Raw genomic sequence first — 22,902 nt, 5'->3', positions numbered from 1 at the left:
AGAAAAATGTAGATGTTTCTCAAAAGGAGGACCCATTTGACACTGTGCTCTTGAGTGTGTTGTGTTGATATTGTCTCTTTTTCACATGGAAGTGTCAGATATATTAATTTATTCTCAGGTATTCATGATAGTGTTTCTCAGTTCATCTGAATTCTGTTAATTGTGTGTGTAATGACTAGCTTTACATTTTGATGATTGTTTTTAGAGTATACAAGTCAAATCCTAAGTAGTAAGAGAATAAGGAAATAGCTGAATATATATAGCTCTGTTGATGGAGGATTTGCCTCCCTTGTAGGGAGAGATCCTCAGTACTGTATCAACTGGGTGTGCTTGCCAGTGACTGTCATCCTAGCAGAAGAGGCAAGAAGCAAGGGTTCAGGTTCTAAATCCTACTACCTTCCTGCAGCCAAGTTGCTTCAGTGTTCTTAGTGGAACTACTTTGGCCTCAGGCCCATTTTCTGTTGTAATGATTCTGTTGCATTTCAACATAAATGAGCCAAGATGCTGTTTGAGAAAGATGTGTAAGGACAAGTAATATTAGTGGAAGTGCTTGTTTTTCTGGGAAGTGCCATGTCTTTTCTAATTGTGATATGGAAATTTGATTCTTCTTATGCACTAAACTATAGACAACTCAATAAAACCTGAATTATTTCATAATGATCTTAAGCATTTCATTACATTTAATTATTCCTTATATGTATATGTACACACACATGTCTGCACATGTTATAGCGTGTATGTAGATGTCAGAGGACAAATTAGGGGAGTCAGTTCTCCTTTCACAGTGTTAGTCCCAAGGATCAAACTTGGATTGTCAGGCTTGGCAGCCAGTGCCTTTACTTACTAAACCATCTTACTGGCCCAATTAGAAACAATCCTTTAAAACTACTTAAAGATAACAAGATAAGAGAACTTAACTAAAGGAACTGTCTTGGGATGTAGCTCAGTGGGAGAGTGCTTACTTAGCTTATGCAAGGCTATGGTTTAACCTCCTGCACTCCACCCTACTCATCAGCAAATTATGCCTTTTGATGATACTGTTTCTGAGTGAATGTTTAGATCAATTACTACATGTCTGCATATTGAATAAGTAGACTCACAGTCAGAAAGCTTGATGGTCTGAAAATAGCCAATACTTGCATTTGGTTTAAAAATGACAACTGCCTGCTTTTAGACCAGTATTTTACAGTTTAAATATTTTTAGCAGTATATAGTGCTTTTAGGAGATTTTTTTTTTTTTTTGGTTTTTGAGACAGGGTTTCCCTATCTTTTTCTTGTCTTTCTCTTTCTTGACTGTCTTAGAACTCACTTTGTAGTCCAGGCTGGCCTCAAACTCAGAGATCTACCTGCCTCTGCCTCATGAGTGCTGGAATTAAAAAGATTAAACTTTTAAGTAGCTGTAGCATGTAAAATGTATTCTTATTATCGTGTGTGTGTGTGTGTGTCTGTGTCTGTGTGTGTCTGTGTGTGTGTGTCTGTGTGTCTGTGTATGTGTAAGTAAGAGTGCAAGTGTACCTGTGCCACAGCAAATATGTGCAGGTCGGACGTTCCATCAAGGCCTTGAACTCAAGTTCTCAGGTTTGCACAGCAAGCACCCTCGCCCACTGTGTTCCCTGGCAGTCTAGTAGCTGTAAATGCTGAAGTTACTGGTGTTGTTTTCTTTAAAGGGAATTCTTTGGTGGCCACTGTCTTATGAAATATAATCCAGGAGAGACTGAAACACTGAAAAAACAAAGACTAGAAGTTTGAAATTTCTTCTGGCTATGCTTATAACTTGAGTTGTTTTTAAGAATTAAGTTTATGAAAATAAGAAAAAAGCCACATGTATATTTCTACCCCTCTCCCCCACGCTGCTGTTCTGCACCTTTACATTCCATGTGCCGTTTGGATTTCAGCACAAGGAGTCTGATAAATGCCAGGCAGGGCTCTGTTGTCATTAGGATTTGGATTTGAGTGGCAGTAACATGTGACTGCTGTGCAAGGAGTTATTTTTGGTACTGTGTGTTGGCTTCTTTTCAGAAACGATAGCAAGTTAGTGTGAGTTGTATTTGTAGAAGCTCAGAAAAGGACAAGCATTGTGATGTGAGTTTTTGAACTTTCGATATGGGCTGTTGCTTCAGCAAAGAATTAAGTAGTGACAATGACAATGAGAGAATTGGCCTGTTACAAAAATCTGTGGAAGAGAAGAAACCGGAGAACAAGATAAGTAAAACTTTATCTTCATTATTTGATACCCTTGAAGGTGAGGAGCTTCACAATGTTGAAAATGGACCCAGCCGAGCACCCGCTGGTGTCACTGTGTGGACTAGAGTTTTTACAAGGTCTAGGCACAAACAGGATCATAGATCAAAGCAGTCACTGAATTCTGATTCCTCTCCCACATATGAGTTCTTTTATGGGTCTGAAAATTTAGATGAGGGTGACAAGAATTTAGATAATGTTGTTATTGAAGAGAATTCTGAGATTGTCAGTGACCCACTGTGTGTGAGTAGTGATGGACAGGCTTGTTCTGACGATGATCAGCCTTCCTCACATGTGCCCATGCCTTCTGACCAGCAGGAGGAAACTTTTGTAAGTGACCATCTGCAGTGTTACCTGGCCACTTGTAAAAACTCTTTAATAGAGAAAGAAAAAGTACTAAATGTTCGAATCAGTAGTTTTAATGAGAATAACTCTGTAGATGTTTCTGCTGGAGAGTTGCAAAGTAAAAGCCATATTTGTGTTGGTGACAAACCCTGTAAGAATTCAAGGGAGAGCAAATTTTACAGTATTTGTGCTATAGATCTGGACTGCTTGAACATGGAAGAGGAACTGTACACTCCCATGTATGTAGCAGCTGCAGAAGAATGTCATCCAGCTGTCACTTACGAAGTTGTCCAAGTGGATTGGCCCTTAGATAACAGGGAAGAATATGCCGCCTCAGATGCCGTACAGAGGGCAGGAGAGTTAAAGCTGCAGCATGAAGAACTGTTACCCCAGGATGTCCTATGCCCCTGTGAAACAAATGAAGCATGTATCGAGAAAAGTGAATGTAGTTCTGATATTTTGGTGGACCGTGATCCATCTGATGAAGCACACATCGGTGACCTGCAAGCTGAGTCTCTAAGGGCAAAAGTTTGTGCCAAATTCCCTAAAGATCACACAGAACATCGTACATTACATAATACTGGCCTACTCCCTGAATTAAATATTAACATAGGCAGTGACTCATTAAAGTGTTCGAGTGCTAGATCTGAAGAAAGAGAGAGCAATGCTTCAGGAATAGGAAGTCAGGTGGATGATTCACTTGTTAATTTACTTAATGACATTTCATATGTTGATGGGAATGGTGAACCTGAGGCTATAACAGTTAGTACTGGCCAAAGTTTAAACTCTAAAATGGAAAGAGAGCCTGACTCTGAAAAGTTATTAGAAGGCAATGATTATTTTCACATCAGTGTTAACAGGCCAGATAGGATTCTTTCCTTTGGTCTAGATAAGATTAATTTAAGCCCCCAAAGGCTAGTTTCAGAGCGGTCAGGTAATGAGCATCTCCCAGTTCATGCTAATCTCAGAGAAGTTGCCTTGAGCAAACCTGCTGGCCCTCATCCTATACTCCAAGGGGAGCCAGTGCTAATGAAGGAGCATCACCTGGGGGATGGCAGTATGGAAACTGGAAGTGTCCAGCAGGCAAACAGAGGCGAGATATTCTTGTGTTCTGAAAATGGTTCCACTTATCAAGATGAAGATAGAAGGAGCATTTTAGAGACCAAGAGCCATTGCAAGAGAGAGTTGGAATGTTGGTATCAGGCAGACCTCTGTGTAGGTAGTAGGGCAGACAAGGCTCAGACAGAGGCCCATGATTTAACTCAAGTGGAATGTGAACCAGGCACAGAAGGGGTGGTCCAGAAGACAGATCTGCTGAAGCTTGAACTTTCACAAAGAATACCAAGTGACAAGTCTCATGATCACTCCAGATCTCTTCAGGGCCCAGAAACACCCCCTGCATTCATTTTAACCTGTACTGATTCTGAATCAAGGGAAACAGCTCTACATGATAACACAGGAGATAAAGGGCATGTGAAGAGCTTAGTTGGTGCAGTATATAGCCAATCTAGTGGGCCCTATGTACTAGAAAAGGCTGAAAAGGTACCACAGAAGGCTAATTATAGAGAGATCAGTGAGGAGGACATAGAAAATGCCAAGTCAGATGCTAAAACAATCTTTCAGTGGGAAACAAGTGTTCTTAAATGTAAAGTCGTGCCCAGTGGGAACACGGTAACTTGTATTGGTTCTGACATAGCAGCAGATCCTGTTTGTGAAACTAATGAGATTGAAAATAGTTACAAAACTGATGGAGTGAATGAATACCCCGACCTTACTGTTGTGCCCCCTTTAAACCACAGTCCAGTGTCACATGCCAAGGAGTGGGTTAATAGTGACAAAGGCCCAGAACTGCATTTCATTAACTCTGAATCAATTAAAGAAGTTTCTAATGCTGTTGGTAACAATGCATCAGAATTGAGCAAACAAAAAGTAACATGCAAAGAAGAGAAAGAGAGACTTTGTTTGGATAAAGACAGTATTGATCCTGACAGTATTGGCTGCTTAGGCCCACGTCACATGAAAAGAAGAAACACCCAGTCTACAGTTAAAGAATTCACTTTAAATGGAGAGAAACATTTTTCAGGAAACTCTGAGGCGACTTTAAAAAAAATAGCATTATGTGACACTTCTGAGGGGTGTTCCTCTTTTATTAATGTTGACTCAATGCAAGTGGATATACCTGCAGCTACTCCTGGTAATGCTCCCCAGGCAATTCCTGCCATCCCAGCAGATAATAAAGAATGTGCAGTGCCAAGTGGTGACTGTGTTACATCACCTACAGAGGATATCCCAAATGTATCTGAAAATCCCGCAGAAATGGATTGGCACAGGATCCCGGAAGAATTCTATGCTCATTGTTTGAATAAATTTTCCTATTACCCGATGGGAGAGCTAGCAAGTCAGGCACTTTCGGAAGGACTGGCAGGTGGGTGTGATAGCTATCAAGTGGGCTATCTCTGGGCTAACACAGCCACAGAAAACATGACAGAAGATGCACAGACTTTTAGTGAGGATCTACACAGTAAACCCCCGTACTTAGGAAATACTTCATTTTCATTGGAACAGACCCCTTATCAGCTGCCAGTGTCAGAGGATGGTGTTGTTTGGGGATGGCAGAATAGAGGTGGACAGTTAGTAAGTATGCTGTGTCAGTGTTTGTTGTGTCATGCCCTGGCAGTCTTTCCCTTTTGATTATGTTTATTACAATTAGTTAATTCTAGGTTGTAGGAAGTCTAAATGCTTTTGTAAGATTGTGAATGCATGAAGCATCAATCTAACCTTTTTCAAATGAGAAATATGTATTATTAATTGGTGTATTTAAAACAGAGTTTGTGTGTAAACTGTTGGTGCTGAAGCATGCCCTACTAATTACCCCACACAGTGTTGTGCAGACCTTTTCATATGGATACTGTTTTGCTCAGTGTTCCTTAACCTTCGTAGAGGGGTTCTTGTTAGATGGACAGTGTGAGGAATTTCAGCAAGTATTTAAAGTCACCGACAGCATGTCACACTTACAGAATACAAATACATTTCAAGTGTTTTCTTTTCTTTCTTTTTTTTTTTTTTGTTTTTTTGTTTTTTTGTTTTTCGAGACAGGGTTTCCCTGTGTAGCTTTGCGCCTTTCCTGGGACTCACTTGGTAGCCCAGGCTGGCCTCGAACTCACAGAGATCCGCCTGGCTCTGCCTCCTGAGTGCTGGGATTAAAGGCGTGCGCCACCACCGCCCGGCGTGTTTTCTTTTTGTATTATGTCTAAGGCAGAAAAAATCTGCTACTTATAACTGGCCCTAAAATTTTAGTTTGAGTCAAAACCACTTGTGTCCTGACCTCAGTGGTTTGGAGGGAAGCTTTGCTGCTGATGTTGAACATCTTTCTAGAAGTTCTCTAATGAGTGCATATATTATGCAACAACAAGAAATCAACCTTGCTTATTATACAGATATATCGAAGCATTAGTAATGGAAGAACATATACTCATCCCTTTGTATCTGCAGGGGATTGGTTCTAAGAACCTATGATACCAAATCATTAATGATAAAGTCCCTTTTGTGAGGTGCTACTGTATTTGCATAGAATCTATATGCATTCTCCTGCATACTTGTTATCATTCTAGAATACTTAAAATATCAAATATCATGTAAGAGCTATGGAAATAATTGTTTTACTATGTTGTTTAGGGGAATAGCAAGAAAAACATTGTATGTATTTAGTAGAGATACAGGGTTTTCCCCAAAATATTTTTGATATGTAACTTGTTGAATCTGTGGATATAAAACTTGTTGAATCTGTGGATACAAAAGACTGACCCAAAATAAGATGTTTTTTCTTTTTTCAGCAAGTAGGTTTTTTTGTTTGTTTGTTTTGTTTTTTGTAGTAGTTTTTATGAAATCATTAAGAAAAGCTATTGGTAATAGGAAGGAGATAGATTTCACTCAAATATTAAGGAAAGAGTTGTAAAATGGGAATCAACAAGTCATATAATTGAAAGAATTGCTTATTGGTCTTGTCTTGCCTGCCTTTCCTCCATGCCCAGATTATTTTTGCACCCACATTTGGGAATGTTACCAGAAAAATTAACCTTCACATTCGTTTTTCCCCTTAAATAGTTGTAGAGGACAAAACTCTAAACAATTAATCTTTTAAGATAATATACAAAGACTTTTATTTAAATGTGTACAATTAGTAGCTATTGCTAACTGCTTGGTACATTTATGCAAAGTGAAGACTGAGTGCTGTCTTTATCCTTGTGGCTTTATGCAAGATGCATACTTTCTGTTTTAGATTGTCTTTTCAATTAGGAGATTATGTCCAAACAGTATGCTAATTTCTGGTATTACTGTGTTTAATGTGTTGCCTTAATTTTCAAAACTTATTTTCAAAATCTTGTTACAGACATTTTAAAACTAACTTTATATTGAGCTGCTGTATCTCTACTTTGCAGTTAAAGGGCCAGAGGTAACATTGGTGTGGCTCAGAAGTCAGGACAACTGCAGGAATACAGGCTTTCTTAAGGTGTTCCTAACTCTTTGCTCCAGTATCTCATCTATTTTAGTTTCCCCATTTACTTTTTCTTCTCTGACATTCCTCTAGTTCCTATTCAGCAACCTGTTGGTGAGACTATTCTATCTTACATCTGTAAAATACAAACTTGTGAGTCAGTACTTTTTTTTTAAATAAAGCATAGCATCAGAACCTTCGGGTGGGATGCCTCATCCTTCAAAGAGAAGCAGTGTTGACTTTTATGTACAGTCACTTCAGAATGTGGTAGCCAAGGTCAATTTGCTTCTTTTTTGGAGGGGAGGGGTTTCGAGACAGGGTTTCTCTGTGTAGCTTTGGAGGCTGTCCTGGAACTGGTTCTGTAGACCAGGCTGGCCTCAAACTCAAAGGAGATCGCCTGCCTCTGCCTCCCGAGTGGTAGAATTAAAGGCATGCACCACCACCACTCAGCTTGCTTCTGGCTTTAATGACTATTGCCAACACACAAATTTTCAGGGGAAAAAAAAAATTCTGGCTCAGCCAGTGGTGGCTTTTGACTTTAATCCTAGCACTTGGGAGGCAAAGGCAGATGGATTTCAGTGAGTTTCAGGCAAGCCTGGTCTACAAGAGTGAGTTCCAGGACAGCTAGAGCTGTTACACAGAGAAAAACCCTATCTCGAAAAACTGAGAAAAAGGGAAAAAAAAAATTCTGGCTTATAGAGCAAGGCAGATGAAACTAGAATTCTTATAATCCTTTACAAGTTTCATACACCCACAAGCAAAACCCATGTTTCAAATAAATAATAGCAGGTTGGTCTTTAGTAAAAATATTTTCATGTGAATTTTGAGAAGTCAGTTCTTGAATGTTTTGTGTTTGCTGATATTAGAGCACAGTTTTCTAACTACCATCATTACCATTAGCAGATTATTCAACCTTTCTCATTCTTAGTTCTCCTGTGAAATGAGGGTGGTGGTGATACCTGCCTATTAGGCTTGATTTGATTGTAGTAGGAGTACAGGATACAGTGAGATCTCTGCTGTTAATTGTTATTACTGAATCCTAATCAACTCTTCAAATTTGTATATAGCAGTCCTCCTATCTGGCTTGGATGTAACCACTTAAGGAATAATGGTTTCTTTCCTTTTTTTAATTTTAATTTCTCTTTTTTTTTTGTTTGTTTGTTTTTGTTTTTCTGTGTCACACTGGCCATCCTGTAACTTGTCCTGTAAACTAGGCTGGCCTTGAACTCAGAGATTTGCTTGCCTCTGCCTCCCAAGGACTGGGCTTACAGGTGTGTGCTACCACCACCCAGCAAATTTCTTACTTAAGATTTATTTACTTTATTATTCCATGTACATGAATGTTTTGCCTGCATGTATCTGTGCACCATGTACATGTCTGGTGCTAGGGAAGGTCAAAAGAGGTCTTCAGATCCCCTGGCACTGGAGTAACAGGTTGTGAGCCACCACATGGGTGCTGAAAATCAAACTCTGGTCCTCTGCAAGAGCAACATGTGCTCTTAACCATTGTACCAATTCTCCAGGTCCCCCCACTTAAAGATTTATTTATTTTATGTATATAGGTGTTTTCCTGAATGTATGCCTGTATCATGTGAGTGTAGTGTCTGAGGAGGCCAGAACAGAGTGTCAGATCCTTTGGAACTGAAGTTATTGTTATATATGATGTGTGAGTGTGTGTGTGTAAGTATGTGGTTGTTAGCTGCCAATGTGAGTACTGGGAATCAAGCCTGGATCTTCTGGAAGAGCAGCCTATACTTAACCACTGAGCCATCACTTCGGCATCTAAGATGTAATAATTTCTTAACAGTAGGGTCTGAGTCAATTGTAAGCTAAAACTATGTTACTTTATGGAAAATGCAAATTTCTTGTGCTATTACTCTGCTAAGTATTCACTCAGCATATTTCCCAAGCACCTTTCTACACCTTTCTACTATGTTCTGGATGCTGCTGGACATTAATGACACAGTGGTAAGCAAAGTGTGTCTGGTGTCTGCCACCTAAGAGTTATGTAGACCACAGACACAGTCCAGCTGTGGACACCGTGGAAGACTGACTATACCATGCTGTAATAACTTTTGAGTGCTGCTTGTGGGCACGTCACAGCCTAGATGCCATGTAATTTGTCTTTACAAACTACAGAACATGTATTGTTCATGCTGGTCAGCTGCAAAAGGTACTAAAAATGAAAACGATTAACATTAGTTGGTATTGAGAATTTTAAAAATGTATAGCATGTGCATATGACAAGAATCTGTTAATATATTGAAAGAAACTAAAATAGGAAAGGTTGATTTTGTGGTTTGGGGTACTGGGAAGAGAACTGGACCTAATCCAAAAGGTGATTTATATTGGTAGTCAAGAAGGAATGAGAATAAAAGAAATAATTAATAGGGTTCTGATGATAGTTTCATGAATTCAGCCTCATGAAAATTGTATACATTAAAATATGTGAGATTCTTTAAAAAGATGTAAGTTATACATACCTCAGTAAAGCTGTTAACACACACGTCCTCTGTGTGTGTTTGTGTATGTGTATAACAGGCAATGTCTTAGTCTCTTTAGCTTTGTAGGTGCTTATGCACCAACCATTGTGTTCTGATTGCTTAGCACAGTTTTCCATAGCCACATTTGTGAGTATGTAGGATGTACTTATTAGATGGGTATGTGAGAGAGAAGAGATGAGACTAACCCTTTACAGAAAAGCCAGATGCCAAAGATGAATTGGATGTTTAGTTGTGGTTGAAGAATCGGTGTTTTGTGCTTCCACTTACTCAGAGGAGAATTCTAGCTTTTTAAAAATACTTAACAAAATAAAGAATTCCAGATGGGTACTCACTAGGCATTTGTTTTGTGGGCATGGTGTTTTAGTTATTGCCCAATGAGTGGTGGGAGCAGCAGGTCAGAGTTGCTTCTAGAGTATGAACATATAATCCTAGTCGACCCAGAAGCCTTCTGCTTGCAGTGTCAGAAACAGTTCCAGGGTTTTCACTGGTGGCTTCCCTTACCTGAGACAGTGTGGATTTAATTTACCTGTTTGTAATTACAAATCTGCATGCTTCCTTGATACAGCTCATTAATGGTGCTTCATGTGTTATGGAGTGCAGAAATGAGCACTGTCTATGCGGAACCCAGGAGCAACACAGCCTGGCTAAGTTGCCATCTTAGAACACTTAAGTTTGAGGTACATCCAGGACTGGGACCCCTTGTCCCTTCTTGAGGAGGCTCTACTTCATGGTACCATGGCTGGTGGTGTAATTGAAAGGCACGTGGTTTGTTGAAGAAGTGCAATGGCAAATTGCAGTTAATATTTGAGAAAAAAAAAAAACTATCATTGGCATGTTTTATTTTTCATTGAGTTGGGGAAACATTTAGGGTTTGTAAGCAGAGAAAGCTAGGTTTTTATGTCAGGAAAAAAAGCCATGGAAATGGAAAGTAGCCACTTAGTGAGGGGATATTGTAAGTTGTAAAGTGCATGAGCAGAGGCTGTAATCCCCAAAGGAAATCCAAGGATATGCTAGACATACTGACTGAAGGACAGAGGTGCTGAGGTGCTAGAAACAGCAAGCAGCTGATGTGTCTGGAATTGAACAAGACCTAAGAGGGGGTCATCCTGTAAGAGTGCTGTGATACTCCGAACTGGAAACCTTTGGATGAGGTCTCCAGCATCTGAGCATTGGGTGCTATTGTTATTGTAACGTGTGAGTTAATGATTTAATGAGCACTCAATGTGTACCATCCTTCGTGCTGAGTAACTTAAGCCAGTAACTTTATCATTTTATTTTTTAGATTATGAATATCTGAATTTCTTTCTTTTTTTAAAGTACCAGCAAATAAAAAAACTTCATGCAGATTTAACCAGAGCCTAGGTCTATAAACCTGAGTGAACTGCTCTACAGTTAGAATTGCCATTCTGACCCTGTGGAGCTTCACATTGGATTTTACACTTTCACTACCAAATATACTTTTATGCAGTTATCCACCACCAAAAAATGAAAAATTCCGCCAGGTGTTGTGGCACATGCCTTTAGTCCCAGTACTTGGGAGGCTGAGGCAGGCAGATCTCTGAGTTCAAAGACAGCCTGGTCCACAGATTGAGTTCCAGGGCAGCCAGGAGTACACAGAGAAACCCTGTCTCGAAAAAACTAAAAAAAAAAAAAAGAAAGAAAGAAAGAAAGAAAGAAAAGAAGAGAAAAGAAAAGGAAAATTTCTGTTTACTTTAAAAAGTGAGACCAGCCGAAGTCATTTCCAGGTGATGTTTATAGAGATTAAATAACTACACAGCTGTTAGTGGGGTGTTGGCCTCAAGCCCCAGTGGTGTTAGCACAGGTGAGAGCCCTACACTAGAAGTGTCAGCATCACCTGCAGCCCCTGTAGTAGCTCAGGGGAGTTGTTCTGAAGCTGCCACCCCGGCTCTCAGGAATGGGAGCGAGTAGCCCTGCTGAGAGTGTAAGGTGTTCTCCTGCCGTAGTGGATGCTCTGGCTTTCTCCTGTGCTTCAGGAGCTCTAGCTGCTGCTAGAAGGAGCTTTAATGTTTCTGTCTCTTGTTTATGTGCTTGGAACTTTATAATTAAAATGTTTTCCTCTACATTGTATTGAATTTGTAAATCTATAAATTGGGATTTGTGCTAGGTCACACAGGAAATCACTGGTTATACAGTTGTGAGATTGAACTTGGTGAAATGAAGGAGTCTGTCTGTCATTTGCAGTGCGTAACAGCTTTGTGCTTAGAAGAAACTGTAAGAGTGACTTAGGTGGAGCTCTGACTACATCAGCTTTGTGTCTTTTTGAGCCTCATTTCATCCCAAAGGTGTGTGTGAATAGCTAGGCTTGGCCTTTTAATCCTATGTTCTCAACATTAATTTAGGTTTTTTGTTTTTGTTTTTTTGTTTGTTTGTTTTGTTTTTTACTAGAACCTAACAAAGCAGCATTTGGTTGAATTTAGGATACATATATGTGTGTGTATGAACATTTTTTCTAGGTCCCAACAACTAAGGTTTCAGAGCTAAACCCTAATGCGAAAGTATGGGGGACTCATATGTTACATTTGGAAGCGAGTAGTGCAGCCGTCGGTGTGAATGCCTCGTGGGAGGAGGCCCCCGGCCATCCTGCAGACTGCGACCAGCAGGGTGAGTAGTGAGCCTGGTCGTAACCTGGAACAGCCTGCTTTTAAGTCTTAGCCTTCCTTAACATTTTAATCTGTCTTCTCCATTCACATTTGTGTCCTGGTTTGTGACAGTATTTAGAGCAGCGGCTCTCAACCTGTGGGTTGCCACCCCTTTGGGAGTCAGGAGCCAGCCTAAGACCATCAGAAAACACAGATACATAACAGTAGCAAAAATACAGTTATGAAGTAGCAATGATTAATTTTATGATTGGGGGTCACCACAACATGAGGAACTGTATTAAAGGATCACAGCATTAGGAAGGTTGAGGACCACTGAACTAGAGCCTTGGAAGCTTTTACAATCCAGTTAAAACTTTGAGTAACCACCAATGTAAGCTTTATTTTAAGGGAAAGTTGTTCTTCTAACACAGGCTTTTGGGATAAACTTGCAATTACAGGATTGGATACCAATGGCGATGGTGACAAAAGTCATGAGAATGCCGCACTGTCAGACTTAGAGGAGGCAGACCAGACAGACATGAGCACTCTGGCTCTGGATCATTCGGAATATGAACCTCTGCCTGAAAGTAATGATACGGGTAAGCCTACTTTATGGATTTGTTTTTACTTACTTCAGTTTTAAAAATGAGTTTCTTACTCTGTCTTTAAACAGTGTACTTTTCATTGCCTCCTTTTAATATTCCTTGAAACTGATCAATTCAGAAATGAGACCCTAGAGGGGAAGGTGTGCTGGCTGGAGATTATCAGTTAGCTTTGGAGACAGGTGGCTTCAAGTTAGGAGAAGCACAAGGTTGTTGACAGGGCGGGTGAAGTGTTTAAGATGGACAGAGATAGAGAATTAGTGCTGGAACTGAGGGTTAGACATGTTGGGCGGGCCGAGTGTTAGTTACCGAGATTATACAGTGGTGGATGAAGCAATTGGAGCTTCACCGCTGAGTCTTGGAAGCCAGATGATTTGACCTGTGTCCTCTTTGTCAGTGCAGTGAGTGGCAGGAAGAAAGTAAGAAGCTTGGGGAAGGAAACCTATTGAACACACTTTTTCTCTTCTTTATTTTCTTTTTTTATTGTTGTACTGTGTAATTGCCTCAGGTTTTAAATCAAGTCCTGTCTCTTCAGTCTGCATTGCTCACTGTCAGCTTTTGGAAGTATAGGGAAGCATTGTCTTAGTGAGCAGGAAATGGAGTTGGCCGACCCGAAGATGCCAGTGTGAGACAGTGATCCACAGAAACCACATTTAGTTTAAGACTATCAGATACGACACAATTCAGCATTATCACTTAAATGGGAAATGTGTTTTATAAGCACCAGGTTTGTTTTAAACTATGTTAGAGCCTACTGCTTTAAATCTGTGGTCAATTGGCATGGGAAAGCTTGCCCCACCCCTCACCACGGAGAGAGCTGGCTCCGCCCCTTGCCTGAGAGAAGTGGTCCCAATGGTCTGGATTAATGAACTCAGCTGCCGCTAAGGCACACATCCAGGGCACACCCCAACATCTACTCCATCTGTGACCTGCTGGAGTGTGTGAAGGGACTGATCATAGCTGCAGGATAGCCATGATTCCCGGCAACAGCGAGCTATCGGAGAGGAATGTCAGTGGGGGGGGGGGGGCAGTATTGATGGTGTGCCAAGGCCAGAGGCCTCGAGGTTGACCAATAGCTCTTTACACAGTGAACATTTTCAAGTAAAGCTGTTTGGACAGAGGGATGTACTGTATGATGCACAGCAGCTCCCAATGCCACTAGGATGAAGAGGTGGGAAAGACAGAGGAGCGAAGTGTTTTTCTTTTCTTTATTATTATTTATCTTTTTTTTTTTGGTTGGGTTGTTGTTGTTTTTTTTTTTTTTTTTTTTTTTGGTTTTTTGAGACAGGGTTTCTCTGTGTAGTTTTTTTTTTTTTTTTTTTGGTTTTTCGAGACAGGGTTTCTCTGTGTAGCTTTGCGCCTTTCCTGGAGCTCACTTGGTAGCCCAGGCTGGCCTTGAACTCACAGAGATCCACCTGGCTCTGCTTCCCGAGTGCTGAGATTAAAGGCCTGTGCCACCACTGCCCTATTATTATTTATCTTACTTTTATTACTTTTTGGCTTTCTTTCTCGGGGGCGCTGCAAGTGGGAGGGACAGATTCAGAGGGACTGGGAGATGAGTAGGATTGGGGTGAATTTCCAATCAATTAAAAAATAATCATAAAGAAATTTTTTTTTTTTTTTTTGGTTTTTCAAGACAGTTTCTCTGTGTAGCTTTGCACCTTTCCTGAAACTCACTCTGTAGCCCAGGCTGGCCTTGAACTCACAGAGACCTGCCTGCCTCTGCCTCCCGAATGGCGTGCGCCACTACCACCCAACAATAAGTAATATTTTAATTGTGAAAAAAATCTGTAGTCAAATGAATAAGGCAAGAACTTATAAAAGAAAAACAAATCACATTGCTTTCTGGCAAGTATGAATTAGCCTTGAATTGAAGTGATTTAAACCTCCATATAAGCAAGGGTTCACTAGCATGTAGCAATTTGATTTGATCAGCTCCTCCTTGTTAACCCACCACTAATTGGTTAATGCCTCGGAAATGACAAAACATTGGGATAAACCAGAGTGACGGGTGAGGTTGACTTTTTGATGGCAAAACAAGGGAATGCTGGACTTTTAAAGTACATTTCAAAAAAGAATAACAGGTGGGGATCCTAATAGTAAAATCAAAAGCATCAAAGATAATTTAAACTTTGGACTGTATCTAAATCTCGAACTGGGAACAGAAATTATGCAAAAGATACAAAATAGGTAGTATCAAAAAATAAAATAACGTGTTAAATATCTGAAAGTCTAAATTCAAAAGAAGTTGGTTCTTTGTAAAAGGAGTAGTTAAAGCTATTCTTTGAAGAAAAAAACAGGAAGACTTGAATTCTCTTTGGAAGCCAGGGTATGTGCCTATGTGAAATGCTCATAGGTAGTGGGAAAGCGATTCCTTGTCTCCAGTCGTGTTTCTGGTATGATCTACAAAACCTAGTCAGTCTGTAAAATGCTGATATGTGCACTGGATTCGACCCCAGCACTGTGGAGGGAAGGAAATGAAGGGAAGGGTAAGGAGAAAGGAACGGTGAAGCTCTCTCCACTGCAGTGGGTCAGCAGTTCCCAGGAGCTCAGCCAGCCATTACCCTTTTGTCACCCCTCTCCTCTCAAACTCTTCTTCCCAGTGACCCTTCTGACCATGATGTCTAATCTGCTGGGTTTGATTAGGGTCACTTCCTGAACATGAGTTAAGGCTTGTCACTGGGACATTGGTAGCTTCTCTGAAGAAAATAGCCCCTCTCCCACCACCTCTGGTTTTGTTGTTGTTTTCTTAGAGACAGGGTTTCTCTATGTAGTTTTGGAGCCTTTCCTGACTCTCGCTCTGTAGACCAGGCTGACCTCCAACTCAGAGATCCGCCTGGCTCTGCCTCCCGAGTGCTGGGATTAAAGGCATGTGCCACCATGCCCGGCAAGATTATACTTTTACCTTCCATCTTCTGTTATGTAATCTGACCCTTGGAAGAGGTGCTATAGCTGTCCTATTTAGGGACAGGGATTCCACAGTCACTTACTCGCCACACTTTTATCAGTTTTCGGGAAAGGTGTTACTTTTTTTGAAAAGTGGTTTTACATTCACAGCAGAACGGAACAGAAAGTCCGGTACTGTTTCCATATGTGCTAGCCCGGACACTGTGTAGCTTCCCACACTGTCAATACCACTCCCCAGAGTGTTGTGTTTTACAACTGATGAGCCTGTGTGGAAACATCCTTATCACCTAGTCCATGGTTTACAGTTTATATTAGGCTTACTTCTTGGTATTGTACATTGCTAGCACATAACAACATTTGTTGTCAGTATGTAACCTCATGGATAGTCCTACTGCCAAAGCAGTCAGCTGTGTTTTCTGAAACAACCCCTCTTCCCCAGCCCTGGGCAAGCACTGCTTTTGTTTGTTTTATTTTGTTACTTTGTCTCTGTAACCTTTTTTCAGGGTACCAGAGAGGAATCATTCACTGGGTAGCCTTTTCAGCCTGACCTCTTCTGCTTAGTAGTATGCATTTGTGGTCCCTCCATGTCCTCACATGGCTCACTGCTATTTTAGCCTGAATTATTCTAGCAAAGCCCAGTTTATCCAGTCATTTGTTCAAAGATAGTTGCCTTTGGGGTTTGACAATAATAAAGTGATGCACATTAGTGTGCAGGTTTTTATGTAGATATGTGAGATTTGGAGTCCTTGGGTTAAACATCAAGGAGTATGATCACTGTATGGTAAAGTATGTTCAGTCTGTAAGGAGTCACCAGCTGTGGTGCTTGTGCTGTGTCAGCCTCCTGTTTTGATGCTTTGTTGTTAGATGTATATATATTAGGCCTTATTATATCCTCATGGAGATTTGACTTTCTATCATTAAAGCAGTTTTCCTTGCTTTAAAGTCTCCTCTTTCTGAAACAAATATAGCTGCCCATGTTTTCTTTTGATTAATGTAGTCTTTCTGACTTCATCTCCCTAGTGCTGAGACTTCCGAAGTGTGCCACCATGCCCAACTTTTCCTATTGGTTTCTTTCTTTCTTTTCTTTTTTTCTACATGATGAAACATAGAGCATGAAATTTACCATCTTAACAGTGTGTGTGTGTTTGCTGGGAATAGAATCCTGGGTTTTGTAAGTACTAAGCATATGTTCTTCATTGATCAAACTCTCAGCTCCTTAACTATATAAATATACAGCTCAGTAGTACTGGATGCTGTTGTACAGCCATTGCCATTATGTGACTTAATTCTTTGTATCTTATAAAAAGCTGAAACTTTGTACACCCACTAAAATAACTGTCCATTTCTCCTTCTCTAGCCTCTGACAGGCACCAATTCTCTTTTCTGTCTCTCTAATTTGCTCACTTGAGGAACCCCATAAAGTGGAATTAGATAGCATATACATTTTTGAAATTGGCTTATTTCATTATTGGCTTAATATCCTTAAGGGTCATCTATACTGTAGCATATGTCAGAATCTGCTTCCTATTCAGAGCTGAATAATAACAGTACTCCATTTTGTTGTACCACATTTCTTTATTCATTTGGAGTTGCTTCTGCCTTTTGGATATTGTGAGTGATGCTGCTGGTTCTGCATTACTAATCCCTAATCAAACAGGATTTGCAGATACCTTTTCCCTTTTTTTTTTTTTTTTTTTGTTTGTGGGTTGTTTTACTTAGTTGATAGTTGGTGTACAAAATGTCTAATTTTTATGAAGTGTGGTTTATCTGTTTTCTCTTTTGTAGCCTGGGCTTTGCTATAGCATCTATAATAAGGTAGAGTCCAATATTCTGAAGGTTTTTTTTTTATTTATGTTTTGCTTTCATCTAGGAGTTTTATGGTTTTGATTTTTTACACATTATAAGGCTATGCTGTCCCTTTCATTCTTTTTTGTTTGTTAAGATTTTACTTTTTATTTATGTGTATGTGCATATGGACATGTGTATAGGTACCCACAGAGGCTAAAATAGGGCATTGGATTCCCTGAGTTATAGGCAGTTGTAAGGCACCTGACATGGGTGCTGAGAACTGACCTCTGGTTCTCTGCAAGAGCAGCATGTACTCTTAACCTCTGAGTCATCACTCCAGCCCACCTCCAAACCATTTCATTCTTTCTGCATATAGATACTGAGTTTTCTCAGCACTGTGGAAAAGACTGCCTTTCTCCTTTCAACAGCCTTAGCATCCTTGTTAAAGATCATTTGACCACACACATGATTTATTTCTAGGTCTTTCATCTATTTTTGTGTATTGCTCTGTCATTATGCCAGTATTACCTTGACAGAATCGCAAAGGCAGAAGAAAGGATAGCATTTCAACAACTTACGCTGGAAGAGTGTATATAGCCATATACTAGAAATAAAAACAACCTCATTCATGTTTGATGCCATACATAAAAAAATAATTTCAAGTGATCATAGATTAAACAAAAAAACCTTAAGCAATAAAACTAATAAAAGAAAACTTGCATAATCTTATATTAAGATTTCTTGTGTATGACCTTTAAAGGAAGACCAGTAAGAGAAAAACTTCATAAATCCAGCTATATAAACATTTTAAATTGCTATTGCAAACAGAGGCAATATCTGTAATCACATATCTGGTAAGGACTTGTACCCAACAAAACTCAGCAAAACCACCCACTAAGAACCTGAGCAAGTAGACACAGCAGCAGAGGATGTCTGTGGACATGAGGGTGCTTGAGCTTCCGGTGCCACACCTGAGGGCTCTGGAACTAACATGTCTGCAATATCCTTGACTCTAGAAAGAAGAGTAAGCTCAAGGCTAACTAGAGAAATGTACAGAGAGGTGAATAGAGAGCTCTGTCTTTAGGAGCCAGAGCCACAGTAGGAAACCTGAACTGTGGTTCGTAAATTTCTAGAGGCTCAGACTGCACCGACAAGAGTTTAAAACTCCTGGAAGCCTAGTCATAGAGCTGGGCACTGTTATATGAATTTTACCTAGAGCTTACACAGGGCCTCAGACTGTTAGAGACAGTTCTTGTCCTTCCGGCTAAAGGAAGCTCCATTGTCAAGTATGTCAGAGCACACTGTCCACATTGACAGCAGTTGCCCTCAGAAGAAACTACACCTTACATCTAGTCTTTTCTGTTCTCATCTTGTATGATGGATGTATTTACCACAGACCTAAGTGAGTAGTGACACATTTTACCTAATGTCTTTTTACCTGTGCAGAATCTTGCCTTGACATTTAGTCATTATGCTACTTGGGCTCCTCACTCTTAACAGTTCTCAGACTTCCTTTGTTTTTGGTAATCTTAACAGTTTTGAGGAGGAGCAGCTATGTGTTCTGTGATACAGACTCCTGTTTAAAAGTCTTCTGATGTAATTCCCGTCACCATGTTTCTATTTGGAGTAGGGAGAAGTCCATAAAGATAAAGCTCATTTTTATCATGTGACAAATGTATATATACACTTGGTGACAGTCAAAGAAACTTAACATTCTGGTTGTTGACCTTGATTACCTGCTGAAGTCACATTGATTTCTTAACAGTTCTGTAGTTAGGGTTGAGGAGTGGCTCATACATACCTAGGAAATTAATGTTTCATTTATTTTATTTTTTTTATGTTTGTTATTTTTAAAAAGAAAATAATCTCCATCCCTAGAGCTACATCTTGCTGGTAGTAAGTCATTTGGAGTCTCTACTGCCGCCTGCCGAATGCTCATGATCGTCCTGCACTGCTAGATCGGTTTCCCTCGTGCTTACATAGCTCACCTGTGTCCCTTCAGCTCAGTCCTTCAGAAAGAACAGTGTTCTGTGTTAACTGTCCCAGTGTCCCAGACTCCTGATCCGTCCCTCCTGAATCTCTTCAAGGCTCATGGTTGTCCTTACAGTTCGAGAATTGCATTTATCCAGCTCTTTAAAAATCTTATTCTGGGGCTGGAGAGATGGCTTAGAGGTTAAGAGCACTGACTGCCCTTCCAGAGGTCCTGAGTTCAATTCCCAGCACCCACATGGTGGCTCACAACCATCTGTAGTGAGATCTGGCGCCCTCTTCTGTATTCATAATAAATAAATCTTTTAAAAAAAAAAAAAATCTTATTCTGGCCAGGTCTGTTTTGGGTTTTGGTTTGTTTGGGTTTTTTTCCCCCTTGCTTCCCTCCCCCGCTCCTTGTGATACTAGTGATTGAACCTTGGGTCTCTAACATCTTGGAAGCACTTTACTCATGAGCTATATCCCACCCTGGTTTAGAAAATATCTATTTTCTTTTGTCTGTGTGTGAATGAATGCATGTATGTGAATATATGTGTGTGTGCATGTGTTGTACATGTATATACATATGACTAGAAGCCAGCCCTAGTGTAGTTCCTCAGGAGGCATACCAGGTCTCTCAGTGGGATCTGGGGCTTACTGATTAGGCTGGAGTAGTTGGCTAATAAGCTCCAAGGATCTACCTGTCTCTGCCCCAGCCCCTCTCCAGCTAATGTTGGGATTACAGATGTGTACCATCACACTTAGCTTCGTTACGTGGGTGTAGGAGTTGAACTCAAGTCCTTATATGCTTACACAACAAGCACATACTAACTAAACTATCTCCTCAGTCCCCTATGTCATTTTTAGTTGGTGAATCCTTCATACCACTAAATTATTTCCTTCTCTTCCCACTCTAGCCCCCCCCCATCTCCCACAGTCTACTTCACATATATATCTGTGATAGTCATTATGAGCCACCAGATGCAGCTCTGCAGCCACTGGCTTTCCTATTGCTTCTGAGAGGAAGGTTGGAATGCCCTGGGGCTAAGTGGCAGGTCTTTTGTCTTTCTTACTTGGCTTCAATACACTATGGTTTGAGTGCTGAATGATGGTCTGCCCTCAGTGATTGTGTTAGCCTCCTAATTATACTGCTGTGACTTCACTTGCAACCACGGTGGTCTTTCCAAAATGTCACCCCCAAATCGGTTCCCAACCACATTCAAATTAAAATTCAAGCAGCCTCCTTGGTCTGACTCACACAAGCTTCATTCTTTGACTTTATTTTTCCTGAGTTCCTTCACCCCTCAGTTTTGCCAGCCTCCTCACTGTCTGTTGACTTTGCCTCTCAGGACCTTTGCCTGGAACTTCACTTCCATTTCCCTCCATTGGTTCAGATGGCACCTTCCATGTGGGGCAGCACCATGCTGCTCTAGCCCCTTGCCCAGGCTGTTTTCCTCTGGGTCACTTCAGTCTCATTATGCTGGCAGTGGCTCCTTTATAGCTGTCCATTGTCTGCCTCTCTCAATGGAATGTTGGCCTCTTGAAGGCAGGGCCTTGCTTCATTTAGGCTGAATTCACAGTTCCTGTAACAAGTAAATATCTCTTCAATGTGGAGAATGGACTGTGAGTTTAAATGAGATAACCAGGGCAAGTCTCCAGATCAGGGATTGACGAGTCATGTCTTCACTTTCAAGTCTCACGGTCTTGTTTAGTCCCTTGCTTGTTTTAGCAGTTTGTGTAATTTGTTTCTTTCTGCTAGTGAAAATGGATTTTGTGGAAAAAAGCTCAGTATAACACTGTTGTAAACTGTCTGTTCTAAATTCTCCTACTTTGACGTTGCCTTTTCATGGTCTTTAACCTTGACTTTTAGAATACAATGTCTTTTGTGTTTGCTTGGCTGACTTACGTAGGAACTCTCTTCCAGTGCCTTTCATCTCTGTGATATTAAGTCTAGTTCATAAGATGTCTCAGTGCTAAGGGCGTCAGGAGCCTTCAGCCCAAACTTGACTTCACTCTGCCAGAGGCCCTGCCTCTCCTGCTGCTGATGACTGTGACCCCATTCACATAAATAAGCTACACTGCCACCAAACATCTGAACTGTTTCCTTTGGAGCAGAATGAGCTTTTGTGTCTGAGAAGCTGACTTCTTTGGTGTCTTCTCTTGAGGACTCTTTAATAAGATGGTTTCTAGCTTGTCCCTTTAGCTGGGAATTGGAAGGCAAGTTGAAAACTCTCCCATAGAGCCTAGTTCAGAAGGCCTGTGTGTCAGCAATCCCCGAACTTCCTTTGTTTCCCTCTGCGGTGGATAGGTTTCACCTGTGTTTATCCTTTCTTTGTTCTGATTCTCTCCTTATATTTTACTGTTATTTAGAGTCAGTCAGTGTTCTTGTCTGTTACCTAAAAAGTCCTTTTTGAGGTAAGGCAAGACACCAAGGAAGCTTGTGCCTACTATTTTGTGCTGACAAAGTTACTGCTAACCTCCGTTAATGAAGTTTAATCATTGTTTGCTCAACTTTTTTAGGGGAAGTGATTTTGTTTTGTTTTTCATGGTTTACTTTTTTCTAGTGGGGGCGGAAAATAGCACTTTTCACACTATTGTGTGTATATGCAGGCAAAAACACTGGAAGGCTGTACTGAATTACCTGCTTGGTAAATTTTAAGCTATTTTTTTTTCCCTGAGTTGTTCATTACTTCTATATAGGAGGAAATGAGTCTCAACCAGAAAGCCAGGAAGATCCCCGGGAAGTACTTAAAAAAACATTGGAATTCTGCTTATCTAGGTAAGGCTTTTAGTAATTTTTCTAATGCCTAACATCTTTTGTAGTACACTGATTATTGGTTACATATGTGGGTTTTCATAGTAGTATGTTTATGAATAACTAATTTTATATCTGTCTATTCATCAAAAGTGCTGTAAAGAACTGGTGGTGACCCTCAGGCCAGGGATCCCCAAGAGTTTGCCTCAGATCCATTTTGGTGATGATTATCTAGGCTTCTGTTTCACTATGGATTCTTGCATATGCACAATATGCCATGAATCAGTCTGCCATAGGGCCTTCAGATAAATGGCCAAAACACTGTTTAAGGGGCTGTTTTATTTATATAGTGCTCACATTTAGGTACATTTAGGATTTGTTTCCCTTAAATGACATTTTTGTTGTTGAAAAATATAGTAGAACTTTTAAGTTAGTAGACATATGGGGGTGGGTTTGAGTATGGAAGTAGGTAACTAGCCACAAGTGAAGTCCCCTTCAGCTCTGAGGACATGTCTCATGAAGGTCTCAAAAAGACAAGAGGTCCTATTTAAGATGAAGGAACAGTCAGTGCCTGGACCTTCTCCTTCCTTCCTTCCTCTCATCACAACTTAGTACAGTGTTGAGTTTTAGCACATGTCATGGTGTGAAAATGAAAGATCTTGTGCCAAAGTTGCAAAGCACAGCTCCCTGCTGCTCA

At 40.5% G+C, this 22,902-nt stretch overlaps 1 protein-coding gene across 5 annotated transcripts in view; it reads left to right on the top strand.

Annotated features, from left to right (window-relative positions):
- Larp4b (La ribonucleoprotein 4B) overlaps window positions 1–22,902 on the top strand; it is an 85,191-nt gene that overhangs the window by 31,975 nt on the left and 30,314 nt on the right. For 3 of the 5 annotated variants that reach the window (XM_028859442.2, XM_028859449.2, XM_028859435.2), the window contains 3 exons: window positions 12,060–12,207; window positions 12,644–12,784; window positions 22,151–22,229. In XM_028859442.2, coding sequence (XP_028715275.1) covers window positions 12,060–12,207; window positions 12,644–12,784; window positions 22,151–22,229 — 368 coding nt within the window. Of the gene's footprint in view, window positions 1–1,402; window positions 5,221–12,059; window positions 12,208–12,643; window positions 12,785–22,150; window positions 22,230–22,902 lie in introns of those variants that run through there. The other 2 variants (XM_028859429.2, XM_028859427.2) reach the window with 2 other exon arrangements.

This window comes from Peromyscus leucopus, chromosome 5 (assembly GCF_004664715.2).
Source record: "Peromyscus leucopus breed LL Stock chromosome 5, UCI_PerLeu_2.1, whole genome shotgun sequence".
NCBI classification, from domain to species: Eukaryota; Metazoa; Chordata; class Mammalia; order Rodentia; family Cricetidae; genus Peromyscus; species Peromyscus leucopus.
The sequence above is the reverse complement of the archived record's forward strand: the minus strand, read 5'-3'. Positions and strand labels throughout refer to the sequence as shown.